Raw genomic sequence first — 14,117 nt, 5'->3', positions numbered from 1 at the left:
TCTATCTTTCTCTCTCTTTGTCTTTCTATTTCTCTCTCTGCCTATCTTTCTTTTTCTATCTATCTTTTCTCTCTCTATATCTTTCTCTCTATTTTCTCTCTCTCTGTATCTTTCTCTCTCTTTTCTCTCTTTCTTTTCTCTCTCTCTATCTCTTTTCTCTCTTTCTTTCCTCTCTCTCTCTCTTCTCTCTTTCTCTTTCTCTGTCCCTATTTCCCTCTCTTTCTGTCTTTTCTCTTTTCCTCTCTTCTATTTCTTTCTCTATTTCCCTCTCTTTATCTCTCTTTTCTCTCTTTCTCTTTCTCTTTCCATCTTTTTTCTTTCTTTCTCTTTCCCTCTTTTCCTCTATCTTTTTCTCTCTCTTTTCTCTCTATCTCTCTTTCTGTCTTTCTCTCTCTATCTTTTTTCTCTCTTCCTCTCTTTCTATCTTTCTCTCTCTAATTTTCTCTCTATTTTTCTCTCTTTCTCTCTCTCTATTTTTCTCTCTACACCCTCTCTCTGTTTCAGTCAATCTCTATTTTTTTCTCTCTCTCTCTCTACTTTCTCTCTCTTTTAGTCAATCTCTATTTTTCTCTCTCTACTTTCTCTCTCTTTCCCTCTCTCTCTCTCTTTCTGGACCGCTCAGTTGTAGAGGTATTTAATGGTCTTCCTGCCCCCACGGGAACCTAGTCGGCCTTTGTCTGTCTCTCTCTCTCTCTCTTCTCGTCTCTCTCCTGAACAGGGGAATTCTTGTTTTTCGCTCTTCTGTTCCGTGTTAAATTAGAGGGCCAGAGAAGAAGATCCCAAGGGATCCGCCGTCCGCAATTTCAATCTTTCTCCTCTTTCCTCTCCGCCCGGCGGCCCGGGAACAGCCGATCCTGCTTCATCATGAATCCCGAATAGTGAGTCCTCTCAATTCTTTTCTTTTTTTCGCTTGTTTGGGCGTTTTGTTCGCCGATCTGTGTAATTCGGGGATCGGATTCCGCATGTTGTGTTAGGATTTTCATTTGTAGAGTTTTTGGCTGGTTCGCGCAATTTTTTTTGTTTCTGGATTCCTAGATCCGTGTGTTGATTCCAGATCTGATTGATTTGTCGGAGATTCGTTTGATTTCTGCGTTTTGACTCAAAATGTTTTGGCGACGATGATGGACGTCTCGTGTCGAAATTATTTCCGTTGAACCTCAAAAATGGCGTATTTTTGGTCAGATTAGAAGAAGATTGTCTGATTTCTGGCAGAGACGAATTCTCTGATTTCTGTTTCTTCAATTTGGCGACGTACGTCATGCGCGTCATCTTCATTTGCGTTATCTACTACTGTCTTTGTTGCCTCTACTCTCAATGAATATCTGGCTCAAATTCCTGAAAATTAGCAGTTATTTTTCCGGATGAATACTGTGATCACTCGTTATTTCTTTTACAATCGTGTGCTATTTTTTTTGCTGATCCGCTTGGCCAGCCGGCTTCACTCGGCCAACAATAACCACCAGATTTAAAGAGGCTCAAATGTCCTTAGACCAGAAACTTTCAAGCAGTATTAACTTGAAAGACTTTAATTTGCGAATAGAAAATGACGGACAATTCACTGCGGCTTTAATTCTCGCTATAATCTGTATAGGACAATGTGATATTCAGCTTGTCGAAATCTCCAATCTTTTAGCAAGAAATTTTACAGAATGCGTATAATTTGCTTTTGTTGCTCAAACATTTATTCTTTTCTTGGTTCTAGTGACTATTTGTTCAAGCTTCTGCTCATCGGAGATTCCGGCGTCGGGAAATCATGCCTTCTGCTTAGATTTGCTGTGAGAATTTTATCTTTATTTTGATGGTTTCATGAGCAAGGATTTCATTTCGTCTTTTAGTTCTTATTATACGTAAATTATAATGGTTCTTATTTTGACGACTCCAATTCACCGGGCTGTCGAGTCGAATTGATCGTGTCATGTGCGAGGTGCCAATAATTATTGTGCCAGAAAGTAAGTAAACTCTTTATTTTTTTTCAGGATGACTCATACTTGGAGAGTTACATCAGCACCATCGGTGTCGACTTTGTAAGTAATTTTCTAGCTTCATTTCTGGGTGAATATCAAAGAAAATTACACTGAGTTTATAGGATCCAATCAGTTTTTCTGTAAACTGATATTGATTATGTTCTTAACTTTTTCCTTAGAAAATTCGCACTGTTGAACAAGACGGGAAGACCATCAAGCTCCAGATTGTGAGTGCCTAAATTTTAGATCTTTGTATGCGGGCATTTGTGTTTTTTTAACCTTTGTGGGCTACCGGTTTTGGACTTGACAATTGGCAGTGGGACACGGCCGGTCAAGAACGGTTCAGAACAATAACCAGTAGCTACTACCGGGGTGCCCATGGGATTATAGTATGAGCCTCCCTTGACCCTTGGACTCTCTCTCTCTCTCTCTTTCTATTTCCCAGACACCCTCTCTCTCACTCTCTCTCTTCCTCTTTTAATTCCGTGTCTCACCTTCTTTCTCTCTCTCTCTTTTTTTCTCTCTCAATTTCTCGTTCAATCTCTCTATCCCTCTATTTCTTTCTCGTTCTCCCTCTTTCTCTCTCTTTCTCTCTCTCTCTTCCGCTTTCTATTTCCCTGTCTCACCCTCTTTCTCACTCTTTTCTTTTTCTCTCTCAATTTCTCTTCCCCTCTCTCTATCCCTCTAGTTCTTTCTCGTTCTCCCTCTCTCTCTCTCTCTTTATCGCTTTCTCATTCTCTCTCTGGCTCTATATCTGTCTATTTCTGTTCCTCTCTGTATCTTGCTATCTCTTGCTCACTCTTTCTCATTCTCTCTCTTTATCTCTGTATCTTGCTCATTCTCTCTCAATATCTATCTCCTTTGCTCTCTCTCTCTGTAATTTCCTTCTTCTTTTTCTCTTTCTCTGCTCTTTATCTTTGTATTTTTTTAACCAAAAGTTGGTTTTTTTATTGCGGTGGGTATAGATTGTATACGATGTGACAGACCAGGAGAGCTTCAACAACGTGAAGCAGTGGCTGAACGAGATTGACCGCTACGCGAGCGAGAACGTGAACAAGCTCCTCGTCGGAAACAAGTGCGATCTCACCGCCAACAAAGTTGTCTCTTCCGAGACTGCCAAGGTCAGTTTTCTGCTCAAGGCATTGATTAATTCCATTTCTGTCATTTTTCTTCTAGTGAACAATAATGTACAACTGAAATTCCTGATTTTTATGGTTACATTTTTCTTAGTGCGCTTGATTCCATCTTGTTATGTTTATTAAAAAACTAAAATCGAATATTCAATGCCTCCTTGGCATTCTGAGTGTTGAACTCGATGGATTCCAGGAGCTTAAATTTTAGTAACTGGTTTTATCAGTCTTTCCCGTTTACTTTTGGTTTTATTTTTTGACTTTTATATACAATACCAAGTTTCCTGGTATCTTATTAGTGCACTGAATATGGGTCTAAATGGTTCTGTCAGGCGTTTGCTGACGAGATCGGAATTCCATTCATGGAGACGAGTGCGAAGAACGCGACCAATGTGGAGCAGGCATTCATGGCGATGGCTGCCGCCATCAAGAACAGGTGATTACCGATGATAACAATGATGATGATGATTGAAGATGGATGACTGATAATGATGGTTGATTCATGATGCTGTGTAGGATGGCCAGCCAGCCGGCGATGAACAGCGCGAGGCCGCCGACGGTGCAGATCCGTGGCCAGCCGGTGAACCAGAAGAGCTCTTGCTGCTCCACCTGATGACCGCAGAAGATAAAAAAGTCAACGGTCCAGTGCGAGGAGAAGATGGCGGGTCCCATGGTTTGCATGAATATTTCTTCTCCTTCAATTGTGTTTTTTTTTTCTCTTTTTTGTTGGAAAGTATTCTCTGTCCCTCTCCTTGACTGCTTGGACAAAAACTGGTGCATTGATATTTCTCTTTTCTTCCAGTCTTCTTTTTTTGTACAAAACACAAAGAGATCCGTCCCCACCAGAAATAACAAACATATCACCTCCCTCCCTGGTTTGCTATAGTTTGATGAGTAAAATTTAAAAAAACCAAGGGAAATGTGAAAATATGGGATGGGCTTATTGTTGTGGTGGGGTGGGGTTGGAGGTGGAGGTGGAGGTGGAGATCTCGCCGGAGTCGGAGATGATGACTTTACGGCGCGGCTTGCCGCGGTACGTGCCGGCTGACGATTCGATGGTGAAGACGATGTCCATCCCCTCGATCACCTTCCCCACCACCACGTGCTCCTCGTCCAACCTGCATTTGCTCCGTCCATTACAGAGAGATATGTAGATAGATGGATAGATGGAGAGAAAAATGTAAGTGATATTGGAAAGGGTAGGGAAAATAAAAGAGGGATTGCGAGATACGGGGCGATTGAGAGAGACAGGATGAGAGAGAAATACATAGACAAATATAAATGGATGGCAAATGGAGATAATAAAAAGAGATGGAGAGCAATGTACGGAGGGGAAGAGAGAGAGATACTACCAAGAGAGATAGATGTGTTTGAGAGAGCGAGTGCATGAGAATAGAGATGGATAAAAGTTGAGACACAGAGACATAGATATGGATGGGGAATGGAGATAATAAAGAAAGAGATAGAGAAACACGAAGAGTTAGAGAAGCACATGGACAGATATAGATGGATGGGCAATGGAGATAGTAAAGAAAGAGATAGAGAGAGAATCAAGAAGACTAAGAGAAACACAGACAGATATAAATGGATGGGGAATGGAGAAATATAAAGAAATAGACAGAGCGAGAAACAAGAAGAGTAAGAGAAACACAGACAGATACAGATGGATGGGGAATGGAGAAACATAAAGAAATAGATAGAGAGAGAAACAAGAAGAGTAAGAGAAACACAGAAAGATATTAGATGGATGGGGAATGGAGATAAATAAAGAAAGAGACAGAGAGGAAACAAGAAGAGTAAGAGAAACACAGACAGATATAGAGGGATGGGGAATGGAGATAATAAAGAAAGAGGTGGAGAGAGAAACAAGAAGAGAAAGAGAAACACATCGACATATATAGATGGATGAGGAATGGAGATAATAAAGAAAGAGATGAAGAGAGAAATAAGAAGAGTAAGAGAAACACATAGACAGATATAGATGGATGGGGAATGGAGTAAATAAAGAAAGAGATAGAGAGCAATATAAAGAGAGACAGACAATGAGGGAAAGAGAGAGATACTACCTAGAGAGATAGATGTGTGTGAGAGAGAGTGTGCGGGTGTAAAATGAGATAGATGGATAAAAGAGAGGAAAGATTATAAGTGAGACAGAGATATTGGCAGAGGAAACGTGGGGAGAGAGAAAGAGGGAGACTAAAAGGGATAGAGAGAGAAATAGAAAGAGGGAAAGACACACACAAAGAGAAATTGATATGATTAGTCAATCAATAGACTATGGGTGAGATGAGGCTGTACCAGCTTGTTTTCACTGTGGTGATGAAGAACTGACAACCGTTCGAGTTGGGCCCAAAGTTCACCATGGACACGATGCCTGCACCACAGTAACGAAAGAAGAAAAACAGGTCAAATCTAAAATGGGAAGACCATCAGCAAAATGGAAGTAAGAGAGAGATGGAGATACAAAGATAGAAATATAATCTTTAATATTAATCTTTAACAGTAGAAGGTTGGGCACCGTTTCGGGTGGTCTTCCTTATTTTCTTCAAGAAAAAAGATAGAAAGATAAAGGTAGAGAGATTTATAAAGAAAGAAGTAAAAGTAGAGAGAGAGAGAGAGAGAATGATAGAGAAAGAAAGATGGATGGATTGAGAAAGATAAGTTTCTCTGAATTAGGAAGAAAAAAAGTAGATGATATTTATAAGGGAAAGGCATGGATAGACATAAGATCGATGCAAACAGGTGCAGTTTCTCTCACCAGCCTGTGAATGTTTCAAAGTGAAGTTCTCATCATTGAAGGTCCTGCCATAAATGGAATCGCTTCCGGAGCCATTGCCATAAACCAAGTCCCCCCCTTGGATCACAAACCCCCAAACTACACGGTGGAAATGCGTTCCTTTATAATGGAGCAGTTTTCCACTGGACCCCACCCCCATGCTACCTAAGAAAAGAAAACACAAAAGAATGAGATTTCTTCGGCCCACAGGAAGATTTTGAAAAGATATGCCCAGATCAACTAGGCAATGATCGCTAATTCCTCGTCGTCATCCTTTTGGTGTACGAGACTAATGTCGAGATGCTGATGGGGTACAATGAATTTGTCATCGTCATCCTCGATGCCAGATCCTATGTCAAAGCCAAGTCCAGCACCTGTGCAAAGAGCTCTGAAATTTTCTGTAGAAAATGAGTGCAAGTTAGATGTGGATTCATCCCCCGGGCCGAAAACAAGAAACGATTTTATTGAGAAGACATGTAAAATTTTAAGTTCTTTGCGTCGTGTATCAACAAAAAGTCAGAGTAACAATGAGCTTACCTACAGTCTTTGGCACAACCTTCCCATACAAGCCAATAATAATTCTCCCTGTGGAAATTAAGTGTAAAAAAATTAAATGTCACCCCATAGAATAGGAAGTAGGATCCCAAAGTATACAGAACTTCAAAATATTTAACTTTTTTCAACATATCGAATGGATCTATTGTCGGGTGGATTAAGGGACATATGTAATTTACTGTCTTCCTTGGTTTTGCAGAGGTTATTGCAGTTGTTGAAGAAATAATTAATGCTCACACATGATCATGAAAATATATTTTGCTCTTGAAAAAAGTCCCAAAGATGAGCCAACAGACTTTGATAGAATAGTCTGAGCACAGTTCTGAGACAATACTCGATAGGCGGCTGCGTGTTTACCTTTCAAAAAGTACCAACCTTCACATCCATGCAGATATATTTTTAGTGATTTATTACAATTTATTTTGGACAGAAACAAATATTTTATTATTTCTTCTGAAAATTGAAGATTTTTCAAATTTTAATTAAAGTGCAACAGTATTCAGTGATGGTCGAGATGGCCAACAGTTTCGACCCAACAGTCCAAAACATAATTTTGGGAAGAAAAATGATACGATCCTTGATCTAGGCTCGTATCGGAAGGAGTGGAGGACGAGATGAGGCAGAAATTCCCGGGGTAGAGAGGCGAAATGGGAAGGGTAGGAGAGGAAGCCGAGCAGAGGGGGGTTGGGATCGGCCGGGGACGAGCCGCCTGGAGATGCGGTGAAGGAAGAGACGATCGCAAAGGATGGGGACCGTAGAGAGAGACGGAGAGTGGAGATAGAGGAGACGAGAGGGAAGGGGCAACACCCAAGAGCAATTCAGAACCAAGCTTCTAGTCTGCCCTCCCCGGAAGGAGGGCTGTGCTATTTGAAGGAATTGTAAAAAGGGAAATATGACAAAAGTGCCGTTGACGGGCCCGTAGAACCTATCAAAAAATTTCAGCTCCAAGGTGAAATCAGGCACGTAAAAATTCTCTACCATGCTCTTTTGAATATCTTCCATTGGTTAAGTTCATCATCAACATTGATTATCTAACTTATTCTTACTGGCTCTTCCCCATTACATAAACTCAGGGCACATTTTGATCGGATCCTTGCCAGGATCCTATCACTTACTAAGCACCCTAACCAAAGAAACTATGTCGATAGGCAACAAAAAGAAAATATCTGATACAATCCCTATAAGAGTATGAGAAAAGAGGAAGTATCAAAAACAGTAAGGAAATTTCAGTAACTAAGAGAAAGAGAATATTTGTAGAGTAACTATTGGGGCTTAACGGCTAGGGTAGATAGGAAATAAAGGTAGAGTGTAGTTTTTTTATACTTCTTGCTGACGAACAACATACTGCTTAACAATGAAAAGTAGCACCCTTGCAATCTGATAGGTTTCCTGGGCCACGTCGAGGGCATTCTCGTCATGTCCTCCTTTTATGTTCATTTAAATAGCCCAGCCCTCCCTCTAAGGGGGGGAGAGTTGAATGTTGGACCTTAAGTGATTAGTGACTTCCCTTCCCTCTCGTCTCTCCTACCTCTATGCTCCGTCTCCCTCCACGATCCCCGTCCCCGCGATCGTTTCTGCATCACCACGTCTTCAGGCGGCTCTTCCCTCGGCCGATCCCTACCCCCCCCCTGCTCGGCCTCCTCTCTTACCCTTCCAGTTTCACCTCTCTACCCCGGGAATTCCCTACCTTGCCTTGTCCTCTTCCCCTTCCGATCCGAACCTAGCTCAAGGTTCGTATCACAATCAGCGATAGCTTTTGGCACAGTATGTAAGCGCTTAATCCAACACTTTTCATTGAACTCATATGAATCTTCCATGCGTTTTGAACGGATGAATTTTCGAGCTATTACATAAAGTGGATTACAGTCGTACAGACCTATCCTTGAAGAAGGCAGTAATCATTACCGGATGCAGGAAATCAACTCACGAGGAAATTGTTGCTGAAAACTACTTAGTGTCCATTGTCATGTTGTAAAAGAACCTGAAAGTGCTCCAGGATCTCCTCTAATTCTGGACACGTCGTCTAGATGACGATATTCTGAGTTAAGAATGCTTATTCCGGTCATTAAAGCATTTCCCACATTATGTCTCAAGTAGAAACACAAATCTCTCTCTCTCTCTCTCTCTCTCTCTCTCTCTCTCTCTCTCTATATATATATATATATATATATATATATATATATATATATATATATATATATATATCCCAAAAGGATATGTAACTTTCGTGTTATGTCCCATTTGATAATGATCAAGTATTTTGTGTCTCAACAGATTAATTTTGGCGGCACTTTTCACAGAGAAAACAGCAAAGAAACAAACTGTCCATTTAAAGATGAAATCTTAATAAATCATACCCACAAGTTGGTCCGCAAAAGAGATGTCCATGAAAACTCGATGGGTAATTTCATGGATTTCCTCCACCTCTGCAACCTCCTGCGACAGAGACACAAAAAAAAAGAACATTGCGTTCTCCACATTACGTGCCAATTATGTATCCGTGTAAGAGCAAGATGATAAATTTTATCAATAAAGATACAATTACGCAGAGTGATTGCGCATTTGAAAATTGTAGTTACTTTATCTCACTGAATAGCCGAAATGTATAAATTCTCTTGAGGGTCGGGTTCGGAAATTATGTCAGTCATCTAAACTATAGATATGAGAGAATAAAATAGGAGAAATCATTCAAATCAGTGGCAAATTAAAACATGAGATTTGACACTGGTTAGCCGCGTAATCTGGAAACATGTTCTGTATTCACTCATTTAATCTCTTAATTCTCGATACCTTGAAAGGATGGGTTAATTGTGAGCTTCATCTTACTACCGGCACCAGAATCCCGAAACTCAAAGAACACACAAACTAAATTATTCTATAAATTATGTATTCTTCAAATGTAAATGCACCCCCGAAGAAATGAATCAACTTTAGCATTCGAATGCGCCATCCAAAGAAGTTCGCGGATCAATCAAGCCGACAAAAGACAAGAAATCAACAACCAAGTTCAAGCGTACATTTGGCGATTTCAGCTCTGCCACCCCCTTCCGCTGGACGGAGGAGAAGAGAATAACAACGCCAAGAACTCCGAGCAGAAGTACGACAGCTCTGAGATTCATCTCCACCTCTTTCCTCTTACATCGCCATTTCTCTCTCTCTCTCTCTTCTCTCTATTTCTCTGTCTCATTTTATACCCATTCAGAGTCCAAAACGGATGACGAACTCTCATCCGTCTCGTCCCTCTCCGTCATCCGTCCAGACCTGGGAGAGAGCTGAACATGGGGCAAGGGATGGGAAGTTCATTGTTCGACAACGAAGCACTGGGAACTTCTAAAAATCTATGTTTGTGTTTGTGTTCATTCGCGAGGGGTGACCACTACTAGCTTGCCGAAGAAGGGGGAGCCAATGACCAAATGTCTACTGCACGATCATCCAGGATGTGGACAAAGGGCAGGACGGGACGAAGATCATCCTGCCCTACGTCTCAATTTTTGGAAGTTCGTTCAAATTTTTGTGTCCAGAGTTCGTCCCATCCAAATATTTTTGTCCACGTCTTGTCTCGTTTGAAAACCATCCCGTCCATGACATTCTCGTCCCACGTCTGGGGCGAGGCAGTGCGTTCCGGCACCTGGAATTTGACACGTGGCACAGCACATGTCAACTTCCAGATAGAGCTCTCAGAATGATACATGATCCCCCCAGGACGCAGAAACTGTCCCGTCCTCCGTCCAAGGTTGAAGAGGGGATGGTTATTTCGTCCATGGACAAAAAAATCATCCCGTCCAAGGACGGAGCATTTTTTGTCCCCAGAAGAAATTACCGTCCCGTTTGAGTCCCTGCACGATAACCCAATATATTATAAAAAAATAACAAAAAATACCTTTCCCACCAAGCGTGTGCGAAGGATGTGAACTTTGTTCGTCATGGAATTCTTATGTTCATACTCATAGTTGCGTTCATTCGTGTTTGTCCACATATTCGCGAATGAACGATTTTTTTTCCCACATCCCTAACATGGGCCTTCATGCCTTCCTTCAATCTTGTCTCATCATCATGTGCTAGTGATTTACTATAGATTTAGAACTGTATGCCCGCTCTGTCATCCGTGCCAAACAGCCCCTCGGAGGGCAAAACTGCCTTTATGGATATATGACTGACAAAACTGCCTTTATTAATCTCAATAACATATATCACCAAGACTGTTAGAATAATTAATCAGATTAAGCATTGGGTTAACTGCTTCAGTCCATGATCCATCCGCAGGGTTGAATCTCCAAGAACAATCGGGTCCAATAGTCAAATCTAAAAAAACTGAACCAAGATGATTCAATGAGTGCAGTTCGAACCCAGTCGGATAAATTAACAAAATCCAACTAATAAAGAAGTGTCATATTTTATGTATAAAAATGGGCTAGAATGAGAGAAAACTCTGTGGACCACAATAAAAAAATTATGCATCGAATAACCTAAAAAAATCATTTGCATTCACTCTCTCTAGACAGTACATATGGAAAAACTTTTAAATTCTTATTGAATGGGTGATCAGATCAAGTTGATTGATGTTTGTAGATTGAACCTCGCCATTGGATTGGTTGACTCATTCTAGTTATAGTGCTGAAAAATTTATTGATCGACTCCGCTAGTCTCGTCATTGATCACATCCAGCTGTACATTTTCAGATCAAATTGTTTGAATCAACAATTCATTTTCAATTTTCTTATCCCTTTGGTATGGTCATCTAGTTCAATGGACTGTTCAATCAGATCGAATAAAATTGCCTCTTCATCCTTCTACTTGCCTGGCCACAAATTTATTTACACCATCCCAGAGGTATAGTTTGAGGATCCATAATAAAACACTTTTCGGCGTCCATCTATCATCCATCCCGTCCAGCCTCTTGGATGGAAACAAGATGAACCTACATGACTATATGGCAGATGACTGACTGAATCATCACATCCCCTCTTGTCCTTCTCATTCCTTCATCCGTTGTCTTTCCTAAAATAGGATATTACCAAAATTTGAATTCTAACAGGAACTAGACCAATAATATATGTAATATAAATTTATTTGACTCAACGTAGGTAATAATAGGATGTAATCTAATTCCATCATCCATTCCATCATCAATTTGTTATCCATCCCATCACTCATTTATGTCATTCTTTTTGTTAGTCGTACCATTATCGGTTTTGTTATCTGTTTCATCCTGCCCTCGCATGACTAACCAAATCCTTGTTTCCACTTTGTCATCCATCATCCTTTCCCGAAAGAGGGGTGCATCCACAATATAAATTTTAACACGAACTATACATATGATATAGGTAACCAAATACATTTAAGTAGCTGGTTTTGTCATCCATTCCGTCCGCCGTCCAGACGACTAGACAAAATGTCATTTTCAATCCATCATCTGTCATCCTTCCTTGAAATAAGCATGCAACTATAGTATAATGTTTAACAGGAACTATACCGATGATATAGGTAGTCAAATATATTTAAATAGCTGGTTTCGTGATCCATTTCGTCCTGCCCCTCAGATGACTAGCTTAATTGGCATTCACATTTTGTCATCCGTCATCTTTCCTCAAATAGGGCTACAACCACAATATAAAGTTTAACATGCACTAAACTGATAAACATAGAGAATCAAATAGATTTAAGTAGCCGGTTTCATCATCCGTTCAGTCTTGCACCTGGAATGACAAGCCGAATCATCGTTCCCATTCTGTCATTTGGCATTTGTCCTCCAATAGGGGTACAAACACAATATAAAGTTTAACAGGCACTAACCTGATAATATAGAGAATCAAATAGATTATATAGCTCGTTTCGTCATCCATTCCGTCCTGCCCTTGGATATCTAGCTGAATCATCGTTTACATTTTGTCATCCGTCCACAAAATAGGATTACACCTGGAATATGAATTTTAACATGGACTAAGCTGATAATATAGAGAATCAAATAGATTTAAGAAGCTGGTTTCATCATCTGTTCTGTCCTGCTCCTCAGATGTCAAGCCAAATCATCATTCTCATTCTGTCATCCGTCCTTAGGTTGGGGAAAAAAATTCTTTCATTCACGAACATGCGAATGAACGAACACAAACACAAATACAAATGTAAAAAAATAGACACCAACATGTTCGCGAATGGTTCGTGATAACACCCTAAATTCGGTCTTTATTTCATGCTATTAGCATAATTTTATGCAGTTAAGGAGCTTAAAATGGGGTTGTTATCATTGATTTACATGAAAATAATGTTTTCAAGTGATTTCTGATTTTTCCCTAATTTTATGTTAATTCTATGAATTTTAAGAGATTTATTTGAGCTTGAAATGATCATTTTTAATGAAAACGGCAAGTTTAATATTTAATTTTGTTATTTATCAGTACAGGGATGAATCATGAAATTTTCTAGATTTTTCTAGGATTTTTTACGATTTTTCTGAGACTTATCTGAAGAAGAAAAATATTTTTTTAAGAAAAAAAGATATATCTATAAGAAAAAAATGAGTATTAACATTATTTTCAAACTTGGAAGGGCCTTTTTGTAAAGTTCTGTTGCAATGATACCCTCAAAACAGCTCTCGATCGTGGTTGCAGGCGTAAAGATATGATTTAAAATGTTATGGGGTTTTATTGCAAATATTTAATATATATTTTTAATGTTTTTAGGAGAAACCAGAGGAGAGAGAGTGCGCGAGGGGCATATACACAATTACTTTGGGGCGGCGTCCAGCAGCAATTCCAGGCTTTTTAAGGACTTTTTTGCAAAAAGGTGGATTCAAAATGCGCCAGCCAATGAGAGAGCGACACGTCATGGCGTGTTTAAAAACGAAATGAATAAATAATCAATTTAAATCCAATGGATTAAATTGATTTAAATTTGATTTATTAATAACTTATGATTCTGAAGTCCGATTTAGATGATTTTTTAATGGATCTGTTCGTCTTGATCCCCTTTTTCTATCTGTACAGTTGGATCATTCAGATCCACATTGATATATAAACATTAATTACTAAATGGGGGTAAACTGGTAATTTTTACCATGTAACCTAAGTATAAAAGCTAAATTTCGAGAGGGGGAGCTCATTCTTGATGGTGCTTTATCACAGCTGCATGACAGAGAGGAGCTCTAGCTTGGATCAACTTATCTAGTACCTTTTTCTTGTTTGTATTTGAACTTTTAGTGTATTTTGGATGATGTTTTAGTGAAATTTCTTCTTCATTCTTCTTGATCTTAGTCTGAACTTCTAAATCGCTAGGCTTGAGCGGAAGGTACAAGCCCTTACTGAGATTGAGAAGAGAGAATGAGAGATTTACCTAGCTATTCCAAGTGCACATTAAAAAACTATAAAAAACTTTAATTTCTAGGAGAGTAAATTTCCCTTTGTATTATCTAATTATGTAGTTATTTCTGAATTATAAGATCTACAAAACCAACCATCTCAAATCAAAATTTCCCTCTCAACCTCTCTAATTGACCCCTTGGAACCTTTTCTTTGGATCAAAGAAGCCAATTTAGAGCTCCCTATTTCTTCTATTCATCCCATCTCTTCCACCCCCCCTTTCTACATTTCTCATCTAATTAGGGTGATTTGATCTTCATTGAAGATCAAATTAACTTTAATTAGTGTCAAATTATTCAAGTGGATCATCAATTGAATTAACTTACTAGCTTCCCTT

The 14,117-nt window shown here is 39.5% G+C and overlaps 2 protein-coding genes across 2 annotated transcripts; one reads left to right on the top strand and one right to left on the bottom strand.

Annotated features, from left to right (window-relative positions):
* The first annotated feature begins 654 nt into the window (after positions 1 to 654).
* RAB1C (RAB GTPase homolog 1C) lies at positions 655 to 3,895 on the top strand. The gene is made up of 8 exons (XM_078581463.1): positions 655 to 878; positions 1,703 to 1,775; positions 1,977 to 2,024; positions 2,144 to 2,191; positions 2,282 to 2,353; positions 2,930 to 3,085; positions 3,427 to 3,530; positions 3,611 to 3,895. Exons 1-8 carry the CDS (start codon positions 865 to 867, stop codon positions 3,705 to 3,707), a joined length of 612 nt encoding a protein of 203 aa, XP_078437589.1. The 5' UTR covers positions 655 to 864; the 3' UTR covers positions 3,708 to 3,895.
* A 31-nt stretch (positions 3,896 to 3,926) lies between these two features.
* Positions 3,927 to 9,600, bottom strand: LOC144708234 (Cyclophilin-like peptidyl-prolyl cis-trans isomerase family protein). Its single transcript, XM_078581462.1, has 7 exons — positions 9,443 to 9,600; positions 8,783 to 8,861; positions 6,408 to 6,455; positions 6,245 to 6,268; positions 5,853 to 6,035; positions 5,393 to 5,468; positions 3,927 to 4,212 (listed from the first exon to the last, which is right to left on the bottom strand). The coding sequence occupies exons 1-7, from the start codon at positions 9,542 to 9,544 to the stop codon at positions 4,035 to 4,037; spliced, it is 690 nt and encodes a 229-aa protein (XP_078437588.1). The 5' UTR covers positions 9,545 to 9,600; the 3' UTR covers positions 3,927 to 4,034.
* Between the last annotated feature and the right edge of the window lie 4,517 nt (positions 9,601 to 14,117).

The sequence above is a fragment of the Wolffia australiana genome, chromosome 10 (genome assembly GCF_029677425.1).
Source record: "Wolffia australiana isolate 7733 chromosome 10, ASM2967742v1".
NCBI classification, from domain to species: Eukaryota; Viridiplantae; Streptophyta; class Magnoliopsida; order Alismatales; family Araceae; genus Wolffia; species Wolffia australiana.
Note: the sequence above shows the minus strand (reverse complement) of the source record. Positions and strands in the feature narration are given on the sequence as shown.

Coding starts and splice junctions, on each gene's coding strand:
- RAB1C (XM_078581463.1), top strand. Junction 1,776..1,976: donor GCCTTCTGCTTAGATTTGCT/GTGAGAATTTTA, acceptor ATTTTTTTTCAG/GATGACTCATACTTGGAGAG. Junction 3,531..3,610: donor GCTGCCGCCATCAAGAACAG/GTGATTACCGAT, acceptor GATGCTGTGTAG/GATGGCCAGCCAGCCGGCGA.
- LOC144708234 (XM_078581462.1), bottom strand. CDS start 9,544: ATGAATCTCAGAGCTGTCGTACTTCTGCTCGGAGTTCTTGGCGTTGTT. Junction 8,862..9,442: donor CAGAGCTGAAATCGCCAAAT/GTACGCTTGAAC, acceptor TCTCTGTCGCAG/GAGGTTGCAGAGGTGGAGGA. Junction 6,269..6,407: donor GGTTGTGCCAAAGACTGTAG/GTAAGCTCATTG, acceptor CATTTTCTACAG/AAAATTTCAGAGCTCTTTGC.